The 22,343-nt window shown below is 38.9% G+C and overlaps 1 protein-coding gene across 1 annotated transcript; it reads left to right on the top strand.

The window, feature by feature from the left end:
- The first annotated feature begins 212 nt into the window (after positions 1-212).
- npc1 (Niemann-Pick disease, type C1) lies at positions 213-21,505 on the top strand. Its single transcript, XM_077558464.1, has 25 exons — positions 213-368; positions 3,465-3,596; positions 4,378-4,484; positions 4,577-4,722; positions 4,865-5,032; positions 5,104-5,353; positions 6,389-6,471; positions 6,566-6,936; positions 8,434-8,660; positions 8,772-8,872; positions 9,490-9,592; positions 9,865-10,054; positions 11,132-11,314; positions 11,394-11,508; positions 12,331-12,458; positions 12,530-12,664; positions 12,748-12,837; positions 12,940-13,130; positions 13,227-13,342; positions 14,953-15,082; positions 15,173-15,358; positions 17,277-17,508; positions 17,582-17,695; positions 19,144-19,306; positions 20,201-21,505. The coding sequence occupies exons 1-25, from the start codon at positions 291-293 to the stop codon at positions 20,281-20,283; spliced, it is 3,822 nt and encodes a 1,273-aa protein (XP_077414590.1). The 5' UTR covers positions 213-290; the 3' UTR covers positions 20,284-21,505.
- The last annotated feature ends 838 nt before the right edge of the window (positions 21,506-22,343 follow it).

The following is a 22,343-nucleotide window of genomic DNA, read 5'->3' as shown; positions in this document are numbered from 1 at the left end:
GCGTTTAATTTTATTATGTTATATTTTATTATTATTGTTTTTTAATTCATTTGTTTTATTTTTTGTTTTATTTTTTCATGTTTAAATGTTATTTACGTTTACGATGACAGGCGTAGTTCTCAATATTGCCTCTTGGTGGCAGCACCGACTCTTTGGCTTGCTCGCCTCCACCACTGAACAAAAACGTGAGACAAAGAAGAAGAAAAAGATCAAACCCCATAACAAAATATGCGAAAGTTTCACTAAGCCACTGCTGTCATCGTGTTGCTGTCTTTCCACTGACGCCTACGATGGGCTTCGTACCGGACAGAGGCGGCTTCTGTCTTCTCCTGCTGCTTATTGTGCTATCGGAGGCCCATTTTCGATGGGTAAGTCGCGTTTTTGTGTGTGCTTCTCGTGATTTGAAAACATGACTCAGCTCTCAAAGCCGAAGCGGTAACACGCAAATGCAAATACTGCACACACAAGTTAGGTCAGCTAGTTTTTGTAGAATGACGGCTACAATTAGCTTATGCTAACTTGCTTTTATTTATCAACGTCGTTTCTAAATATAAATGTCGACGTTGATGTTTGTCACCAAACTGGGTGTAACAAAAAAAAAAAAAAGAATTGGCTTCACCTATTGTCTTCTAAGTGAAGCTTTCTTCAGTTTTCTCGTTCGTTAAGTTAACAAGAAGTCGAAATTTGATAACAGTTGGAATTGGATCCCAGTTTGAATTTGCAAACGTTCAGTCAGCTGTGCTAATGTATATACAGTATTTGCAGTTAAAAAGGCCCTTAAATCTCAGATTATGTAATGTTAACGCAAAATACAAAGACACGATTTGAAAGAGTGCGTACGTCACATCACAGCAAACCTCACGCATCATTTCAGTGACCAACAAAACGTTTTGTTTGGTGGTGGTGATACTTCCAACACATCTGACACGAGGGAAATACATTGGTCTCAGAAAAAACTTGAAAGTGATACTGAAAAGTACAGAAAAAAATACTGACGGGGGCTGCTTTGCTACGTCCAGCACAAGGGGTCTTCCATCTTTAATTGTAGAGTACAATAAAAGCTTGAGAATGTCAAAGCATTCTGGGGTGGGATGGGCTCTGAGTCGAAAATCTTGGACTTAGGTGCTCTCCATACAGGATGCTCAAGACACACCACTACGGAAATGGGGGGTCGTCGTACCATAAAGGTCGTACCATAAAAGAAAACTTGTAGTGGTCGCTGAAATAATATGAAACAGACATTTAAAGTAATACTGAAAACGACTCAATGGAAATCAAGCTTTGTTATTTTCATGTTCCAATAGAATTGTTGGGGAAAAGGGTAATAGAGAATGTACACAGAGCCAGTTGTGGCGGGTCACGGGTGTAGCAAAGCAGCCCCAGATCATAATTGAACCTCCTCCATGTTTCCCAGTATTGCTATAGTGTTCTTTCCAAAGATCCAGTTTCATCACATCAGTTCAAAGGGCATCCTGCCAGACACTTTGTGGTTTGTCAATATGCATTTTGACACACTCCAGTCTTATCAATTTTTAGTGATTTTGGTGACCTTAGTAGTTTTGTTGTTAAAATAAGGGAACCAATACCTACTGTAAAACATTGATGAATATGTTTCTGGGGCTTCTTTGCCACATCTACATGGAGTGTTATAAATATTTGTGGGCTACAGTGAAATATCAAGACTATTAAAAAAAAAAATCGTTCTGGAGAGTGCAATGTTCTGCGCGGTGTCAAAAAGCTAGTAGCATGTCATGAGAACAGGAAAAAAGGACCAAAACACAAAGTTACAAAAAACAAAACAAAACAAAACCCAAGAATGGTTAAGAACAAAATATCATTCCATTCTGAGTAGCACTGATACATTTAAATAAATTGTTTTATTGCAGCTGTAATTGTGACAGAGAACACAACATTTTATTTCGCAATGGAACAAAAACATTTTGAACTCGGATCACTTTTGAAAAAAGATGCATCATAAAGCTTGCTTTCAAATAAGTCTATTTGAGTCATTCTCGTATTAAGCCTGAACCTGCACCCAACCAAAACCGGACTATGTTCCGTTATCCTTTTATCGTATCTGGAGCATGAAAATTGGAATTTAATAACCAATTGGAATACTCTTTGACCTGGTTAATGTGATTATTTATTTATTTTGCTCCTGAACCTAAAACGTACGTCATCAGCACATTAGGGGCCGTAAGGTGTCGTCTTCATTTAATTGTCTCTTGTGAGGCCGTGAGCGATGTTGGCTTTTAAAATGAGTTCATGTAGAGTGTGTCAATGTTTAACTCTCAGCCTCGATAGACATTACTGTATTGTTCCCATTTCACACACTCCATAACAATTTTGTGATTCAATCAGGCCTGGATAAACGTCATCAAAATCTCATTGACGTGCTTTGTTTCTACTCCTCTGTCGTCTTTCCATCTGTCCACTACTTGGCCATGCTCCATTCTCACATGCTTCAATATCACCTTTTACCCCGACTAATCAACAATATGAATGTAACCTTAAACAAACCTATCATTTTCTTAGACCAACTGTTTTGTTGCGGGCGGGACATTCCCACGTCACTCTTGAACTGGGCAGAAAGACACAAGAAGGTCTTGCTGTAGTACCTGCGGTTCATTCTGACTTAAAAAAAATTAAAAAGCACTTTGTGGAGTAAGTGAATTTACTTCCCCCAAGTCATTGCTTCCAACATGAGCATGTGAGCTCTGTGATGCTGAATAGGCAGGAAGAGTAAGAATGGCAGCGGCGGAAAAAAAGCACACGCTTGACTCTATTTAAGGCTGAATTTGCACTCCACATGCCCAATTCCGTTTTTTTAGCTGTGCATATTTGTGGTTTAACAACAAATTCGCCTTTTTGAACCTCACCTATTTCCTGTTTTTATTCTAAAATTTTCTTTTAATTTATTATTTACACCGCCATAAATCGCATCGTGTCACTTGACAAATCCAGTCTATGACAGAGTGATCTTTATTCTCTTTAAGACTGCGTGTGTTGTTTGCTGTTGTTACGGACGGCAGCTGTTGAGTCAGCGGCGTTGCCGTGACTAAACTACTGTCATATCTTTCATTCAAAGCGTACGTATTAGCTTAAAATACCAAGGCGGAAGAGGAAACGTGTTTGCAGAAGTGAAATTGTAGTTGTATTTTCAGACAAAACATGACACCGGCAAAGTCACTTGAACTTCAAACGTGTACCAGGTCAAAGTTCTGTGGTGTCCTTGAAGTAGTCATGAGTACTGTAGTAGTAGTAGTAGTACAGTAGTAGTAATAATAATCACAAGAATAATAATAATAGTACCCACGGCAGCTCAAAATGTTGCTGAAATGTCAAGTACAAATTCTACATAATGCGAGATGTCAGCACACTTCGCTAGGGCTGCTGGTGGATGTTTTTTTTCCTTTTTCTTTCCTTGTTGGCATCTAAGTCAATGTTGTGTTGTGTTTGGTTAGCATGCAGCGGCGGCCCAACACTGTGTGTGGTATGGCGAGTGTGGCGAGTCCCCGGTGCCCGGAAAGAAATATAACTGTAACTACACTGGCACTCCCAAACCTCTGGAGCCAGAGGGCTCTGACCTCCTCATGGTACGTGTCCTCCTACGGGACGATAAAAGCAATCCCTCAAAATGTATATGATCATTGGTCTTTTCGGTTTTTTGTAGATATTGGAATTTTTTTTTAAATATTTGATTTGTTTTACTTTATTGTTGTATTCATGATTTTTGTTGTTGTTGTTTTTGGTGGTATTTTAACATTTATTTCATTGTTTTATTTTGATTTCATTTTTTAAATTGACTTTTGTTTTAGTTTTTTGGTAATACTGTATTTTAAATTGATATTTGAGTGATTAATTAGTATTTTTAAATACTGTAATGATTTTATAATATCGAGCATAGCATTTTTGTATTTTTATGATAATTGTTTTCATTTTAATATGTATATTTTAGTATGTTTGATTTCAATATTTTTTTTATAATACATTTAATTGTTTTATTGTAATATTTTCATGCTCTGTATTTTTGTTTTATGCATTTTTATTTTTATTGATAACTGTATTTTATCTTGTTTTATTTTAATGTTAATTTGTGATTTTTTTTTTAATTTTGATAATTTTATCTTGTAGTTGTATTTTTAGTTTATTTTGTGTTTATTATTTTTTTTAATTTTCATTAGTTTCTTTTTTTAATAACTTTTTTTTCTTCTTTTATACTGTTATAATATCAAATATTTTATATTTTTTGTTATTAAAATTTTTGTTTTGATATTTAGTGCAGTATTTTATTTTTTATCTATTTCTTCAAAGTCTTTTTATTTTTTATTGTGTCCTTTTATTTCTTACTGACTCTTGTATTTCTGTATGATACAGGAGCTGTGTCCCGGTTATGTTTATGGCAACCGCGAACTCTGCTGCAATGTGGACCAGTTGCGCACTCTGGAAACGAGTCTCCAGCTGCCCCGGCAATTCCTGTCCCGGTATAAACTTATGCTAATCACATGAATGTGCTAACAGCGCACATGTCATGGTGTAATTTCTACTGAAAGTCTTCCTTTGTGCGCATTTTCAGGTGTCCCTCTTGTTTCATCAACTTGATGAACCTCTTCTGCGAGCTGACGTGCAGCCCGCACCAGAGTCAATTCATGAATGCCACCAAGTTCAACACCTCCAGCGTGGTGGAGGTTCAGTACTACATCGGACAAACGTTCGCCAACGGTGAGTTTGCGCGCACACACGCCACTTGCCTCTAGTCATGATCTGCATTAAGCAAGTTGTGTTAATATGTAAAGTGACTGTATAAGATTGAACCATTATGCTGGTTGAGATGTCAGTAGAATGGATCGAGTCACTTTTGCAGCTATGTACAACGCCTGCCGGGACGTGCAAGCGCCATCCAGCAACGTGAAGGCCTTGTCGCTGCTGTGTGGCAAGGACGCCAAGGACTGCAATGCCACCAACTGGGTCCAATACATGTTTGACATCAACAACGGGCAGGCTCCCTTTCCCATCATCCCAATATTCTCGGGTAAATATTATCTTGAATACATGTTTTCATCTATCAGTTTGTGAGTTATTATTATTTCAAATTGACTTTAGATGTGCCGGTGTTTGGCTACACGCCCATGAACAACAAGACGTATGACTGCTCCGAAGGCCTGGATGATGGTTCAGGTCCTTGCTCATGCCAGGATTGCACCAAGACATGTGGGCCCAAACCTGTCCCACCGCCTACCCCGCCTCCTTGGACCATCAATGGTATAGACGCCATGACCGTCATCATGTGGATCTCTTACATCGCCTTCCTGTTCGTGTTTATCGGCACGGTGCTTGCAGCGTGGTGTTACAGGTAAAAACACTCCATGCTGGCCATTTCTGTCCACCTTGCCACCCCCCTTTTTTTTTGCTTTTTAAATGCAAATGTCATGAAACTTTCCCAATGCGTAAGATTTTTTTATTGATTTAAATATAATTAAACTTTCCCAATGTGTATTTTTATTATTATTATTATTATCAAATTCCAATGTAATGAAACTTTCCCGGTGTGATTTTCCAAGTTCAGGTCTTCAATACAGTTTTCCCTCGCTATATCGCGGTTCATTTTTCGCGGCCTCCCTCGTTCGTGAATATTAATCTGTGACTATAACTTTATGCATCACAGCTATTTTGCAAGTTTTCTTGCAATTTTTCTTCCTTATAAATTGGACCCAACTAGTAGGGCTGGGTTTCAAAAAATCGAATAATCGATATTGAATCGATTTTCCTTTTCAAGCCCAATATCAATTCATAAAACAATGAATCAATTATTTAAATGTTTTCCCCATACATGTTTAAGAAAGTAGAATTTTAAAGTCCGATTGTTTTTTTTGTATCTGTTTTCTTGAAAGGGACTATTCACATGAATTTAAAATTATTTTCTTATATATATATATTTTTTTTTTTTTAACTGACTTATTGCACTTTAAGACAATTCAGAATCTTTTAAGTTAATATTTACAATTTATTAAAGTACAATTATGAAAATATTTTCATCATCTTTATTGATGTCAATGTTTGTGTAACACTTAAGTGATTTTAACACGTTACTTTCATTAATAAACTAAATCATTGCTGTCCCAAAAATTACATGGGAATTTAAATATTTGCAAAGTTTTTATCATGTCCTTGACATTTGAGAAGAATTGATGTTTCCATAATGAATCAATATCGAATTGATCTGAAATTGTGAATAGAAATCAAATTGATTGAGGAAATTAGAATCGATACCCAGCCCTACCAGCTAGTCTGTTCAAGCTCTATTTTATACTAATGACAAGAGCTGAGGTTAGTTAAAAAAAAAAAAAATTAAAAAAAGCTAACTAGTTTATGTGTACTTTTGTTTTAGGAAAAGGACAATCTTGTCGGAGTACGAGCCTATATTGGATAGCAATAACCCGTTATCTCTCAACAGTGATAATCCTGAAGCAGGTAATTGGATTTCATTCAATTATTCTAATGAAGTGTCCTTTGAGTGTATGTGAAATGACACGTAAGTAAAGTAACAGTCAAATTGTGTCCACAGTCAACGCATCATGCTGCGAAACGCTGGGCGAGCGTTTCGAGAACATGCTGCGTGTGGTCTTCAGCTCATGGGGCTCGTTCTGCGTGCGCTACCCGGGTCTGGTCATCCTGGGCAGCCTGCTCCTGGTGATGGCCGCCTCAGGCGGTCTGGTCTACATGCGCATCACCACCGACCCCGTGGAGCTGTGGTCGTCGCCAGGGAGCCAGGCGCGCCAGGAGAAGGGCTACTTCGACAGTCATTTTGGACCTTTCTACAGGACGGCTCAGCTCATCATCACAACGCCGCTCAACAAGCCCTTCATCTACAAGCCCTACATCGGAGGCTCCGACGTCCCGTTTGGCACCATCTTGGATAACGGCATCCTCCATCAGGTGAGTCGGAGAAATAATTATTCATAAACAATATTCATCTTGGTTTTTGAGTTTCTTGACTAGGCACTCAAAGGGAAACATCTTGATGTTGCGCCATTTATGTATTTTTTCTTGGCTTTCTGTTTTCCTAAGTCAGCGATTCAAGTTAATTTTAGTTTTCTTTTTATTACTTTTCATTATTTTATGTGTTTTTTTATTAATTTAGTTTGATTTAATTTTATTTGAATCTGTTTCTATTAAGGATGGGTGAGTACTTATACCAGGTATCGGCCTTATTTCAAGGTATCGGTACTTGTGATGTGGTCGCCTTCTTGTGGGTGTTTTAGGTTCAGGAACCAAAAATTTAAAATAACTGTAAAAGAATAGAAATTAGGGATGCACCGAAATGCAAATTTTGAGCTGAAACTGAAAACAGAAAATGAGAAACACTTGGCCGAAACACCCACCAAAAAATTATTATTTGCTTTGTTGTTGTTTAAAAAAATATATATATATCGCTTTGACTGTGTACTTATCTAACTAAAGTCAAGACATTGCAAATGCATGAAGTAAAAAATAAATAATACATAAATTGAACTTGTGCTGCATTTGAGGAATGTGGGAAGCCGGATTTATTCCACTCGGATTGTCCTAGTTCTGACTTCAAAGCGTTTGTCAAATAACTAAATTAAAGTAACTATAAATAAAGATATTAAATATCTGTTTAAAGCAACACCAAGGAGCTTTCAGTCTTTGTTGATTATGGTGGCACCATATGGACAAAAGTGGTAGTGCTTTGCCTGTAGGATGGCCACATTTACCATGAGGACTAGCGCATAGCATCGTCTTTGAGCTCACACCGGCAAGTGAAAGCCGGGCCAATGTTGATCCTTGCGTTTCCACCGCAGGATGTTCTGGTATGGGGACGGGGGTAGGGACTTTCACAGGAACCGTCCTCTCAGCCGGCCCGCTTGTGGCTGTGTCTCCAATGCGGAGTACGGCCCATTTTGTGACATCACGAGTTTCGATCGATACGTAACCAACGTGAGACGGTTTCTCCCATGACGTCACCCAAGCACCGCACGACGAAAATCACAACGGGGAAAGAGAAATACTTTAGGTGGTTGCTGTTTTTCTCAGCTTTTTATTTTATATACTTGACGTTGATGGATGGTTTGAGTGAGAGGAGACGGCGATTAGATGAAGAATTTGAAAAGACCTCGATCGGGAGTTTATCGGGCCGGCGGAGTACCTACCCTCGAGTAGGACCTCCGCTCGTCCCCGTAAGTTCCTGTAAATGTGAGTGGGGGTCAACATTGTCGAGTGATGTCAGATTGAAGCCAGTTGGTCTTGTTTGATAATTCAATGTTAGTCAGTGAGCAAACATTGTCCTTTCTGAGGTGCCCTGAAAAGTGATGAATGGAGGGTTTTTCCTGACTCCAGCGACCTGCTGCTGCAACCCCAAAGTTGTTATTTGTTTTTCCATCCTTGAATTCACTCCCTCTTCAAACCCCCCAGGTGCTGGACCTGCAGCTCGCCATCGAGGAGCTTGTCGCCCCATACGAAGGCCAAAACGTCACACTGAAGGACATCTGTCTGGCCCCGCTGGCCCCTTACAACGACAATTGCACCATCTTGAGCGTCCTCAACTACTTCCAGAATAGTCACGCTGTACTGGATCACTGGCGAGGCGACGAATTCTACACCTACGCCGACTTTCACAGCCACTTCCTCTACTGTGTCAGGTTCACTTCCGCCTCCTTTTTCTTTCTTATGCACTGCCGAGGTGTGAAGTGATTTACAGTGTTTCAAAATGGATGAGAATGAGTGTCGAACAACATGTTTTTGTATTACAGCGCACCAGCGTCCCTCAACGACACCACTCAACTCCACGATCCTTGTCTCGGCACATTTGGAGGTCCCGTCTTCCCTTGGCTGGCCCTGGGTGGCTACGACTGTAAGCTTTACGCAAGCTAAATATATTACAAGGACAACATTTTCCTCTGCACCTATAAAGTTGTATAATCAGGGTTTAAACAGCTATTACATATTTTTATTGTGTTCAAAAATGCTGTGCTATGTTGGTCAATGATCTTCTGTTCATGTAGTGTTCCTTTGCTGCAACATTGTTAGGGAAGTAATGAGAGCCAATGCAAGAGATATATCAATCACCTTTACAATAACAATACTCAGTTTTGAGTGGCACTTTCAGAAAGGTAGTCATGTATTGATATTAGTTTATATTAGTCTGTATTTATAGTTTGCAGTGCAGCTCTTATGTAGGTCAGCACAGAAGCCAAAACCTTCCTCAGTCTACCTAATGAAGATGAACAATATATGTATACAGTATTTTTTTTAATGCCACTTTGCATGATCCATGATTATGTGACTTAGTGTTTCTTTTAAAAGTCTCTGTAATACAGACCCTCCCTCTTCTGAAGCTCTGCTTCATCCATCCATTTCCTGTATTGAGTTGACTATGAGAAACATATTTTTGTCAAGGATGCAGTTGATTATTTTTATTTTTATTTTTTTTGCTTGTACTTCATTTTGTTTGCTTTTTGTTTTTGCCAGCCACAAACTATAACAACGCAAGCGCACTTGTCATCACTTTCCCAATCAACAACTACCTGAACGACACTGACAAACTGGACAAAGCTCGGGCGTGGGAAAATGAGTAAGACGTTTGTTTTGTTTAAAGTGAATTAAACCATTATGAATTATTCTGAATTGTGCTGTCACCGTATGCCTCATTTACAAAAGACCTTCACTTTCTCCACCCATGACCTGGCATCTAAGATGAGTGAAGATCCTCCATTTTCAAGTGGCAGCTAGACAAGAGCACAATTAGCATTAGCTAATGATGTTAGCTTCTGATAAGACACCTGGATATCTGCGCTTTTTTTGCCATTGATCTCCTTCTTTAAAGTGTGTGTATGTGCACTCCAGATTCATCCGCTTCATGAAGGAGTTCAGCAACCCCAACCTGACCATCGCCTTCAGCGCCGAGCGGAGCGTCGAGGACGAAATCAACCGGGAGAGCAACAGCGACATCAGCACCGTGGTCCTCAGCTATGCCATTATGTTTGTCTACATCTCGCTGGCATTGGGACACATAAACAGCTGGAGGAGACTGCTAGTAAGCGACCGCCATCACGAGTTCACATCCCGTCACGTCACGCGCTGCAGATACAATAAAACTGGCTCAACCTGCTGCAGCATGACTTGATGGCTTACATTAAGGGAGCAGCAGAGGAACGAAAAGGGCAATTTAGTTTCATTTAAATGGCACCAAGTCACTACGTAGGTGCTCTCAAGACACTTGTCATATGGAGCAGGTTAATAAAAAGACCCAACATGAGATAAAAACAGGAAAACGACAACAATTCAACGCAGACAGGACAAGGCCCCTCTGCCTTGACTAGCTGAATAGATTAGTGGGTAAAGAAAAGGGTTAGTCCAAATGTGTATTTGAAAAGTTGTGAAACTTGAATAAGAATTAATGAGATCGACAAAGAATGTAGAAGGAAAAGTAGTAGCAATTCAATGTTGTAGATCTACAGGGTATAACTCTACATATTATAACAATATAATATTAATAATAATAACAATAAGCAAATGTCATGTTCATGATGAGGGCTCACAGAATTAATTCAATGTGATTGTGAGACCATCAGATCGGTAACATTTAAAACAAAACCAAAAAATGCCAGCCTCTAATTGCAATTTTATAGCAGTTATGTAAAATAACACACTGGTTTCCTCTCACATCCCTAAAATGTATCTCATTGAAGACTCTGAATCAGGGTTGTCAATCATACGGGGTCCTCCGGGCAGGCCAAAACCGTCAGGTGGTCCAATCAAACAACACAAACTGCAGTTTTTCCGCTATAATGAATTGTTGCAAATTTTTTACACTGGATTGCGTGCTGACAACCACTTAAATGACATTCTGAAATATAGCTGTTATTCAGCATTTGATACCCCCAGATTACTATGCAATAAGATAATAAATGGGATTGTTTTCAGAGTGTATTTATAACTATTATATACTACTACTACAACCAAACAATAACAGGAAATATTTTTACCTTATAAGGCCACGGACCAATTTAGGTGTGGCCCCTGAATTAAAATCAGTTTGACACCTCTGGTCTACATTATCATATAGACCTTAATATCCATAATAATAAGCTTTTTGCATTGACACATACAGGTGGACTCCAAAATTTCTCTGGCCATAGCGGGTATCCTGATCGTGCTGAGCTCAGTGGCATCCTCGCTGGGCATCTTCAGCTACTTTGGCATCCCCCTCACCCTCATCGTCATCGAGGTCATTCCCTTCCTGGTGCTGGCTGTCGGCGTGGACAACATATTCATCATTGTGCAAACGTACCAGGTATGTGCTTCAATCCATCAACTAGTCCCTTTGAACAAGGCTTAACTAATCTATTCTTGTTTGTTTGTTTGGGTGTAAGCGAGATGAGCGGAGGCCCCAGGAGGAACTCCACCAACAGATAGGCCGCATCCTCGGTGATGTTGCACCCAGCATATTCCTGTCCTCTTTTTCAGAGACGGTGGCCTTCTTTCTGGGTATGCAAAAACTATAGATACATCGATATTTTTTTTTAGGGCCGATACCGATTATAGGTAGTCAGGGAGGCCGATAACCGATATATGAAGCCGATATATACATTTACAGGAAAAAAAAAAAGTTGGTGTCAAAATTTGAAATAATAAAATAATCATAAAAACTCTAGAACTTGACTGCTTAAATGCCTTCAAGGACATGTTTATTAAACAAACAGCTTTTGTGATTTGCAACATGTTAAAGGTTTTTTTTTGTTTGCCATCAGCTTTTGCACCACCTATATAATGTGGCTTCCGCACACTAACTCCCAAATAGACGCTAATTTGCAGGCTAACCGTTAGCTCGTGGGCTAACCATTCACCCACACGCTAACCCCGGGATAAATCCCAAATAGCCGCTAAAAAATGGCATTTAGTTAGCCCGCAAGCTAACCTACTAGCTGTTAATTTGCGATCTAGCTAGCCGCTAATTCGCGAGCTAACGGTTAGCTCGCGGGCTAATAGCCATTAATAGCGCTGCACGAGCAACCAATCAGATGGTGCTGTGGGTGGGTCAATGCTGCAGGGAGTCAACAGCCGCTGACTCAGAGTAGACAGAGGAGAAAAGCGCCCGTCGGAGCCAAAATAACAGTTTTTAATATATCGGCCATCAAAATAAAAATGAGGCCAATGCCGATATTCATAAAATGCTGAATATTGGCGCCGATTATCGGCTGGGCCGATTATCACTCTATCCCTAACAAAAATGCATGACATTGAAAGTGAATATCCTGAATCTTCTCAATGGTGAGTGATGTATTTTCCTAATTTCTTGTTTTTCTACAGGAGCACTGTCCAACATGCCTGCAGTCCGGACCTTCTCCCTTTTTGCTGGCCTGGCTGTTTTTATTGATTTCCTGTTGCAGATCAGCTGCTTTGTTAGCCTTCTGGGCTTGGACCTGAAGAGGCAGGAGGTGAGCCTCAACATTGGCCACGCATTCAAGATGATTATAGTAGAATTTCCTAAATTGTGCTGTCACAAAAGGCGAATCGTATGGACATCATCTGTTGCGCCAAACTTCCCGAAGGTCAGGAAACAAAGACGGACAGCATCCTCTTCCGCTTTTTCAAGAAGCTGTATGCGCCGTTCATCCTCAAAGAGTGGGTGCGGCCCATCATTGTAAGTGCATCAGTTGAATGCGTCTGCAACAGCTTTATTTAATTTTTAATAAAAGTTGTCGTTTGATACATAACTTTATTCAGGTGGCTGTGTTTGTGGGAGCGTTGTCCTTTAGTATTGCTGTGGTGAATAAAGTTGAGATTGGACTGGATCAGCAACTTTCCATGCCTGATGTAAGCCAATTGGGATAAACAACACATCCATCAAAATAGATCAATTCAGTCCATGTTGTGCATATTAAAATGTATCCTCGTATGATTTTTCTGCTCAAACAGGATTCCTACGTATTGGAGTACTTCAAGAACTTGAGTCAGTATCTCCACACGGGAGCGCCGGTCTACTTTGTAGTGGAAGACGGCCTGAACTACAGCAGCCTTGAGGGCCAGAACGTCGTGTGCGGCGGCGTGGGCTGCAACAACAATTCGCTGGTGGAGCAGGTCTACTCTGCGTCGCTCATCAGCAACTAGTACGGCTTACATTTTCAAATTAAAATGTTTAAAAATGTAAGAGACTACATGGAATTCTCTTTTTATTTAAAAATATATATATATATATATCCCAGTTCCACCATTGCCTTCACACCTTCCTCTTGGCTGGATGACTATTTCGACTGGGTCAAGCCGCAGTCCACCTGCTGTCGTTATTACAATGCCACAGGAGCTTTCTGTAACGCTTCAGGTAAATCTTTATCTAATGTCAACTACTCTCTGGCTGACTTTTTCCCGACATTCTAACTATTATCTTTGCACACAACAGACAGGCAAACACACAGTGCTCTTACACAAGGTGAAAAGTATTTATAGTTAACGGTAGTTAAGTTCTTGCTGAACAGTAGGAGTTGAACCATTGTTGACATGTCAACCACTGCACAATAATGATAATAGCTTGATGTTGATTAATCACCTATTTTATTTAATCACCTGTCAGGTGTTTTGGCAAGAACATCACGGATGCCTCGCAGAAATCAATATGCGGTCGGTCGGCGCAGCAAACTAGAACAAGCCTCTGAAAATGAAAGCAGTAGCAGAGTAACTTGGAAAAGTGCAAGTCTATGCTCAAATGTAAGAAAAGCACAAGCGCATGATCATCTGAAAAGGCATCCGTTAACATTAGCTGACCAACAGCCGAAATCCTCATGTCAGGTATCAGAGAATTCACCGAATGTGTCTTGTAACCGTGAAAAGACAAACAAATGCAGCTATCTTCTTAGACAAAACAAAGATATGTGGTGTTTGGTTGACTTTTGGGCAGTTCAGTGTGTTATCCTGCTTCTTGCCGGAACTCTGGAAATCTGGGATTGACTTCATTCACCCAAAAATGCCAAAATTCTAAATAAATGTGAAATTAAAAATGGATTAAAAAAAATTGAATTCAAAAAATAAATATGAATGGAAATAAAAACAACAAAATATATAGATCTAATAAATAAATACAAACTAGATATAATAATTAAATAAAAGTAAAAATAAAAAAACAAGATTCAAAAAATAAATATAAAAATAAATGTGGAAAGAAATACAAAAATAAATATATAAATAGAATTAAATGTCCATCTATAAATAAAAAGGCTGTGCTCTCATATTTATTCATGCTGCAGACGCTGTCAGCATAAAATCCATCACAAAATGTTATTCAAATGAGGGGGCTGTCTTGGGTTGCACTCCGTCGTTGCAAACTGGTAAGAGTGAGTGGGTTGGTGAACAAGGAAGTCTCGCCGGCTTGCATGGAGAGCTCCAGCAATGGACGACTATCTTGTCCACTGTCACCACAACTTGCGACTTGCTCGACAACTTCACACAAGTTCTTGTACACAACAAGGTCCATTGTTTCTTTCATGTGTGTGTATTCTCTCTTGCTGTGGAACGAGTCCGACATGACTCAAATGTTGATCAACCAATAGGTGAATAGTTCAACCCAAGACACACTTAGGACCGCCCCCTCATATGAATAATATTTCATGGCGGATTTCATGCTGACACGTCTGCAGCATGAAATAAATATGAGAGCAGAGCCGTTTCATTTATAGATTGACATTTAATTCTATTTATATATTTAATTTTGTATTTATTTTTATATTTATTTTTTAACGTTACTTTTTTATTTTTACTTTTATTTATGTATATATATTTTTTATTTTTTTTTCCCATTTATATGTATTTTTTGTATTTAGTTTTTGAAATTTTTATGTCCATTTTTATTGTCACTTTTATTATTTATTTTTTTTATTTTGGCATGTTTGGTCCTCCATAAACATTACAATTCTTACCAACTGGCTTGTGGTTTTCTAGTGGTGGACCCATCCTGTGTGCATTGTCGACCCATGACACAAAGCGGGAAGCAGAGGCCTGTGGGTGACGACTTCATGCACTTTCTCCCCATGTTCCTCTTGGACAATCCCAACATCAAGTGTGGAAAAGGGTAATTCCATCTCCTAAGTTTCTTGCGTGTATGTGTTTTTTTTTAAGTAATGTAACCCATCACCAACCTCACTATTTGTTTTCATTGCAGCGGCCATGCCGCCTACGCCACTGCGGTGGACGTTTATCCCAACAACACCCAGGTGGGAGCCAGCTACTTCATGACCTTTCACACCATCCTGAAGGAGTCGTCGGACTACATTGACGCGTTGAAAATGGCCCGCATCTTGGCTGGCAACATCAGTCAGACCATGGACCACAAGGTCTTTGCCTACAGGTGGGTCCTACTTGTACTGTCATACAAAAAGTCTTTGTGTAACACGCTGCTTCTTGTAGAAAAAGAAATGTGCAAGTTTCTGTAATTTCTCAAATACAGAAGTGTAAAAAGTGTCAATATAAAATTAGTTTGAATTTGACAGGACATCATTTTTTTTTTTTTCAATATCCTTACATGACACACATGAAGGTGTAATGCTGTAAAATGTTAATTTTTTTGTAGTGTATGCCATGTGAAAAAAGTAAACCACTATTCACCTATCAGGGCTATTGAGTAGTAAGACTCAAGAGGGCTTTTCTTACAAAAATCTAAGAAAACTGGTCAAGGAGGCTTCAACAAGACTTAGATTCCAGGAATTTCTGGCAAGTACAAACTTTTCGTACAGATTTGACTTGATCATACGTCTAGACAATGGGGTAGGGTAGCAATACAGAAGCCTCATACAAGAAAGCTGATCAGGGAGGCTGCACAAAGCCCATCGGCAACATTTAGATATCTGCAGGAATTTCTGGCAAGTACTGGCCTCTAAATTGGTCAGGGATGCTGTAAAGAAGCCTATGGCGATAATACAACACTTGATGAATTTGTTCCAAGTACTGGCGCTCTGCCATATAGGTGACAACAATCTGCTGTATCCCTTATATTTCTGAGCTATGGGACATAGTTGGGGGTGGGGGGTGGGGGATCCAAATCCAAATAACGTGGTTAACTCATTCAAACCCAAATAGGTATAAACACGTTTTTTAATACTTTGTCCTTCACTCTCAAACACGTATTTATACGTTCGTTTTTTATGCTAGAGCATACAGAAGGCTTTGATGCAGCTTCTGACTTGAAGAGGTTGCTTAAAGAAATGGTAGTTATTACAAAAAAAAACGGCCAGAAGGTTGCAGCAGAGTATAAGAGATCAACCACTGCCATGTTGCAAAAAGCTCTGTCTGCCAGTTTTCCCCAGGAATGTGAATAATGATGAAACTTAGCTATATTCTAATGCTAATTGCTGCAAAAAGGAAACAGATACAAATGTACTTTTTTTCTGATGAAAGAAGAGACTCTAATCTTTATTTTAGTAGGTTGCATGTTTTTATAGCAATTGAACACAATATTCTGTGGGCCTTGCAAAATCAGTCAAAATCCAGTAAAACAGCCGGGAGCGAAGGGAGTTGCTTCAGTGAAAATGGCTGGGAGTGAATGAGTTAAGGAGGCAAAGAGATACAAGATTTCAAGCAAGCACTGGTTGTGTGTTTGTGGAATTTTCACTGATTAGGCGAGCTGAATGAAACAGTCTGCAAAACAATTTGTCTTTTGGGTTTCTTTATATTTAAAACTTCAAATATACACAAGTCTAACAGAGCAGTCTACATGATAGTGGTCTGTGAGCGAGTGTGTAACAAGAATCATGGGAAGATTCTTTATGCTGCCTGGTTAGGGTTTTTTGGGGGAGGAAAAAAGGGAGGTCGGCTAGACGGGAAAGCAAGCAGTCTGTTCCGAGCAGGCTTATCAGTCAAGGTCACTTCGATATTGCTTCATGTACAAGAAGTGAAAAGCACATTGTTAAAGAAAATCCAGGTGTCTACAATACAGTATAAACTTATGTTAATACGTGCTAAATAATTATTTTCCATAACATGCGTCATACATGTGATACCAATCGGATGCATTTCCCACACTTCTGGAATATAGCGAAGGGTGGCAAGATAGAAACCTCATCCAGTTAAACTGGACAGGAAGGGTAGCCACGAGCCAGAGGCCTGCAGCAACTTTAAAAGGGATGCAAGAATTTCAAGTGCTGCCTGTGGCTCTCCTTTCTTTCCCCAGGCTGTAAAACAACAACAACTATTGCTATATGGGGCAGATATCTGTGATATAACTTAACATGTAACCATATAGCGGCCACTAACCAGCACCTGCTTTGCAGCGTCTTCTACGTGTTCTACGAGCAGTACTTGACCATCGCGTACGACACGGCCTTCCAATTGAGCGTGTCGCTGGGCGCCATCTTCGTGGTCACCACAGTGCTGCTGGGCTTCGAGCTGTGGTCGGCCGTGCTGGTGTGCGGTACCATCGCCATGATCCTGGTCAACATGTTTGGCGTCATGTGGCTGTGGAACATCAGCCTCAACGCCGTCTCACTCGTCAATCTGGTCATGGTGAGCAGATGAGTGTGAACCTGTGATGCTACTACTAGAGTTGTTGTGTACGTACATTTTTTTCTTTTTGCAGGCCTGTGGGATTTCTGTGGAGTTCTGCAGTCATCTGGTTCGGGCTTTTTCTGTCAGCATGAAGAAGAGCAGAGTGGAACGGGCTGAGGAGGCGCTGGCTCACATGGGCAGCTCGGTAAGTCTGAACTATTTTGTCTAGATTTTGAGACTATTGGTTTCCAATAAGAAGTGCATGTTCTGTTTATTTTCCATTATTTTTTTTATTATTCACCCCCCCTATTTTACTGATATATTATTAAACATAATAACATATTGTACATTTTAATGATATAAGTTAGTGGCGGTAGGACTGGATAAGTTCTTGTACGTCTTCCTACTCCCTGTGTAGCCCTTACAAATGTTTATAATTGCTTATATCAATAATATTAACTGCAAATACACCACAATCTATGAAAAAACACAAATCTGAATTGCTAACAAATTAATCAAATAAATGAATAACACAAGTAGGTTACGCAAATGAAGCAAATATCAATAAATTAATAACACGAGCTAATAACACCAAACTTGATGACGAAGGCTTTTCCCCCCTCGTACACTTCCTTTTTTCACATTATCAATTGTCCTACAACTGTACACAGTACAGGCCAAAAGTTTGGCCACACCTTCTCATTCAATACTTGCTTTATTTTCATGACCATGTACATTGAAGATTCTCACTGAAGTCATCAAAACTATGACAACGAACACATTTGGAGTTATGTGAAAATAATAAAATAAATAGCTACCCTTTGTTCTGATTACCTTTTCACACATTCTTGGCATTCTCTCAATGAGCTTCAAAAGGTAGTCACCTGAAAGGGTTTTCCAACAGTCTTTAAGGAGTTCCCAGAGGTAAGAATCAAGTCAAGAGTATGCAAAAAAAAAAAAAAAAAAGTAACCAGAGCAAAAGATGGCTATTTTGAAGAATCTATAATATAAAACATGTTTTCAGTTATTTCAATTTTTTTTTTTTTTTTACACATAACTCGACATCAGTTCATATACAGTTTTGATGCCCTCAGTGAGAATCTACAAAGTAACCAGTCATGAGAATAAAATAAATGTATTGAATAAGAAAGTGTGTCCAAAAATAGGGCCTGTACTGTATATGTTGACCAATATAAAATGTGAGTCCAAACCAAATGATGAATGTATAAAGTAACACATTTTCTCTTTTAACTTTGTTTGGCCTCTTAGATTTAAAAAAAAAAAAAGAGTATACAATCCAAAAACACTAACAAGCTTTTGAGCTGTATAGTCAAAAGTTTTAAGGAACATTTTTTGTGACTATAGGGGAGGCGTGGCTCAGTGGTAGAGTGGTCGTCTCCCAACCCAGAGGTTGTGGGTTCAATCCCATGCCATTGTGACCACGTCAAAGTATCCTTGAGCAAGATACTGAACCCCCAATTGTTCCTGATGCTTCGTCATCAGTAGGTGAACGAGTAGTCAAATGTAAAGCGCTTTGAGGGCCTTATTAGGTGAAAGAGCGCTATTTAAATGAAGTACCATTTACCATGAAGTACATTATAGAAGTATAGGCTACAGGTTTTGTCAAACACTACTGATATTTTCTTGCCACAGGTGTTCAGCGGAATCACACTGACAAAGTTCGGCGGCATCCTCATCCTGGCGCTATCCAAGTCACAGATCTTCCAGGTGTTCTACTTCCGCATGTACTTGGCCATCGTGCTGCTGGGTGCCGCGCACGGCCTCATTTTTCTGCCCGTGCTGCTCAGCTACATAGGTCAGTACACAACGGATGACGCATGTATGATGCCCAGAAAAAGTCTTCACACCCCTTTTAACTCATTCACTGCCATTGACGGCTATAAACGTCAAAAATTCATTTAACTATTTCTATTAGTTAAACATTTTTTTCCACTTTTGTTAACAATAGTATTAAAACCTAGATTTTTTTTTTATTGTACATTTAGAACAGATATGACATTTGTGATTAATTGCGAGTTAACTAGTGAAGTCATGTGATTAATTACCATTAAAAACTTTAATCACCTGACGCCCCGAATTTTGTAATAATCTTTTCTTTTTCTTTTTTTTTTTTTATAATGGATTCATTGCCATTGATGGCTATAAACGTCAAAAATTCATTTGAACTATTTCTATTAGTTTAACTTTTTTCCCCCTTTAACAAAACTATGAAAACCTATAATTTTTTATTGTACATTTAGTACAAATGTAAAATTTGTGATTAACTAACTAGTGAAGTCATGCGATTAATTACAATTAATAATTTTAATCGCCTCTTGCCCCTAATTTTTAATCATCTTTTTTAAAAATGAATTTATGGCAGTAAATTAGTTAAGCTCCACATTTCAACTTGGCTTTATTAACTCATTCACTGCCAGCGCATTAAATATGACGTCCATAGCCGTCAATGGCAGTGAATGATTTTTTTTTTTTTTTAAATCAGGAGAAGTTTGCCCAGATGAAACAAGAGCTGTTCAGAATGACTGAAGAAAAATAAAAATAATAATAGTACTAAACAATTAATTAACCCTCCCATATTCTTTTGTTTGGGCTTATGGGGTAGAGTGGCACAAAGGCAAAAAATCCATACATTTGAAATGCTGCTTTCTTTTTCTATCCACTGTATACTGAGCACGTGTCACCCTGGCAGGTCCCTCGTCCAACAAGGCAAAGGTATTTGCAGCCAACAGGCGCGTCATCGGCACCGAAAGGGAGCGACTCCTCAACTACTAAGACAGACAGACGGACGGACGGACGGCCTGCCGGGACAATGATGCTTTTGTCTGAGCAGCGTGTGTGGGTTGTGAGTGCCACATGGTTTTCTTTTTTTTTCCATCTTTTTCCCGCCGTGACTGCAAACGCTGGTCATGGGCGCGACTTGTCTTTTAACACGGATCGGACTGAGGACTATGACTTGAAATTTCTGGTCACACTACAATTATCAAGACTGGAATATCATGCAGATCTGTCAATTGACACACTTGCGTTCGTTGTAGGCGACTTGGGAATCTTTATAGGGGAATACTGGTCAGTTTTTTAAAAAACACATGCATATATACAACAAAGACAATTTACCCAAGTTTTTTTTCTCAGCATATGTCAGAGTTCAAGTTAACATTTTCCAAGAATCCCTCACTGGTTCAAAAGTAATGATGCAAATAACATGCGGTTTGTAACTATTGTAGTGACTCAGGTTTTTGCTGTCTCGTAGTTGACAAGATAGGTACTAAATCCATCAGGGTTGGGCACACCTTAGCAAGGTGTACTTGAGGAAGTCCTATCATGGGTGAACTTTGAACAATAAGATGTTTTTGCAGTTGCTAAACAGGTTTAAGTGTAAGCTTTACCCACATGTGTGAATACCTCTAATTTATAGAGCTAACTTGTCTTAAATATTCTTTCACATCCTTGACGGAAATGTTTAGTAAGTTATTATTTTACAGTATCAACTCTTCACTCAGCATTAACTGGAATAGTACCACTTTTCTTTTGTTTGTTGGAATACAACTTTTAATTGATGCAATTGTGTTGTCTTTCGAGTGAAAATGAAGCTATGTTAAAGTGACTCAACCATTCCTTTTGGATACTAGTTTTTAAAACAATTTTAATACATTATTAAAAAGTTCTCACCCAAAAATAACATGCAAGCCTGTGGCTCTTACTTGGCCTTTTCTATCTCCTAATGTTCTTTTCGGCAGTGGCCCTCGGGGGGGTCTGCGTGCTGTATCTTGGAGGTCCGCAATAATCATTTGCAATTCATTCTGTTGTTGCATTGAGCCAATTAAAAGCTCAAATATGATTGTGACGTATCATCACAGAAATCTTGACATCCTTGCATGAATTAAGTCGGAGAGGTAAGAATAAAAGGCATAAGTCTACTTTTAGAGAATAAACACTTCTTATCCACAATAAAAATTGTAATATTGTCAGAATAAAGTTGTATTTTTGAAATTCACTTTTTAAACTGACTTTCTTCCTTAATTTGACGTTATCATATTTCAATTGTGTCTGGGAAAAGTGGCTTTTCATCTCAGATTTTTTTTTTCTTTTACATTTTTACAAATCACAAAAAAGGGACTTCATTCTCAACATTGCGTGTGTTTCAGTTTTGCCTTTTAATACATTTAAGGATTATACATAGTAGTTATGTTTAGTTGGTGATTGTGCGAGGACCTTTGGAGCCAAACAGTTTGAGTACACCACCTAACAAGTTGTTGACACTTAAACATTTTTTTTTATTATACTTTATCTGTGTCATCAGATTTTGAATTCAAATTACTGACACTGATTATAATTATTATTATTTTTTTAAGTTTTACAGTATTTTTAAAAAGTTTTTCTTTTTTTAACCAACAAAAAAAAAATCATTACAGACTATTAAGATAAAAAAAAAAAAACATAAATTTGAAAGTCAACATATTGTGTCAAATATTCACTGTATTTAGCTTACCCTGCTTACCTTGATGAAGTGTCAAAATAGCACTTTTGGGTCACATGAGAGAAGCCAGGCTACAGCTTTTGGCACAAGGCGTCATCCAACCTGTCGTCCATCCAAGTCATCGACCATAAGGCCTTTTCGCACTGCACTTGATGATCCATTATGAATGGGTTCATCAGCGTTAGGTTGTTAAATGCAGTCTGAAAAGGCTTTTCTAGTATCCTCTCCTGGTAGAAACTTCATACATCGGTGAAGCTGTAGATGGCACTCAAGATGAGACCTTCACTGACCTTGATCGTCTTCCCCTATTTTGGTGACATAAGGTGACAAACATCAGGTAAAACAGGAGTAGCGT

Source organism: Vanacampus margaritifer, chromosome 2 (assembly GCF_051991255.1).
Source record: "Vanacampus margaritifer isolate UIUO_Vmar chromosome 2, RoL_Vmar_1.0, whole genome shotgun sequence".
Taxonomy (NCBI): domain Eukaryota; kingdom Metazoa; phylum Chordata; class Actinopteri; order Syngnathiformes; family Syngnathidae; genus Vanacampus; species Vanacampus margaritifer.
The sequence above is the reverse complement of the archived record's forward strand: the minus strand, read 5'-3'. Positions and strand labels throughout refer to the sequence as shown.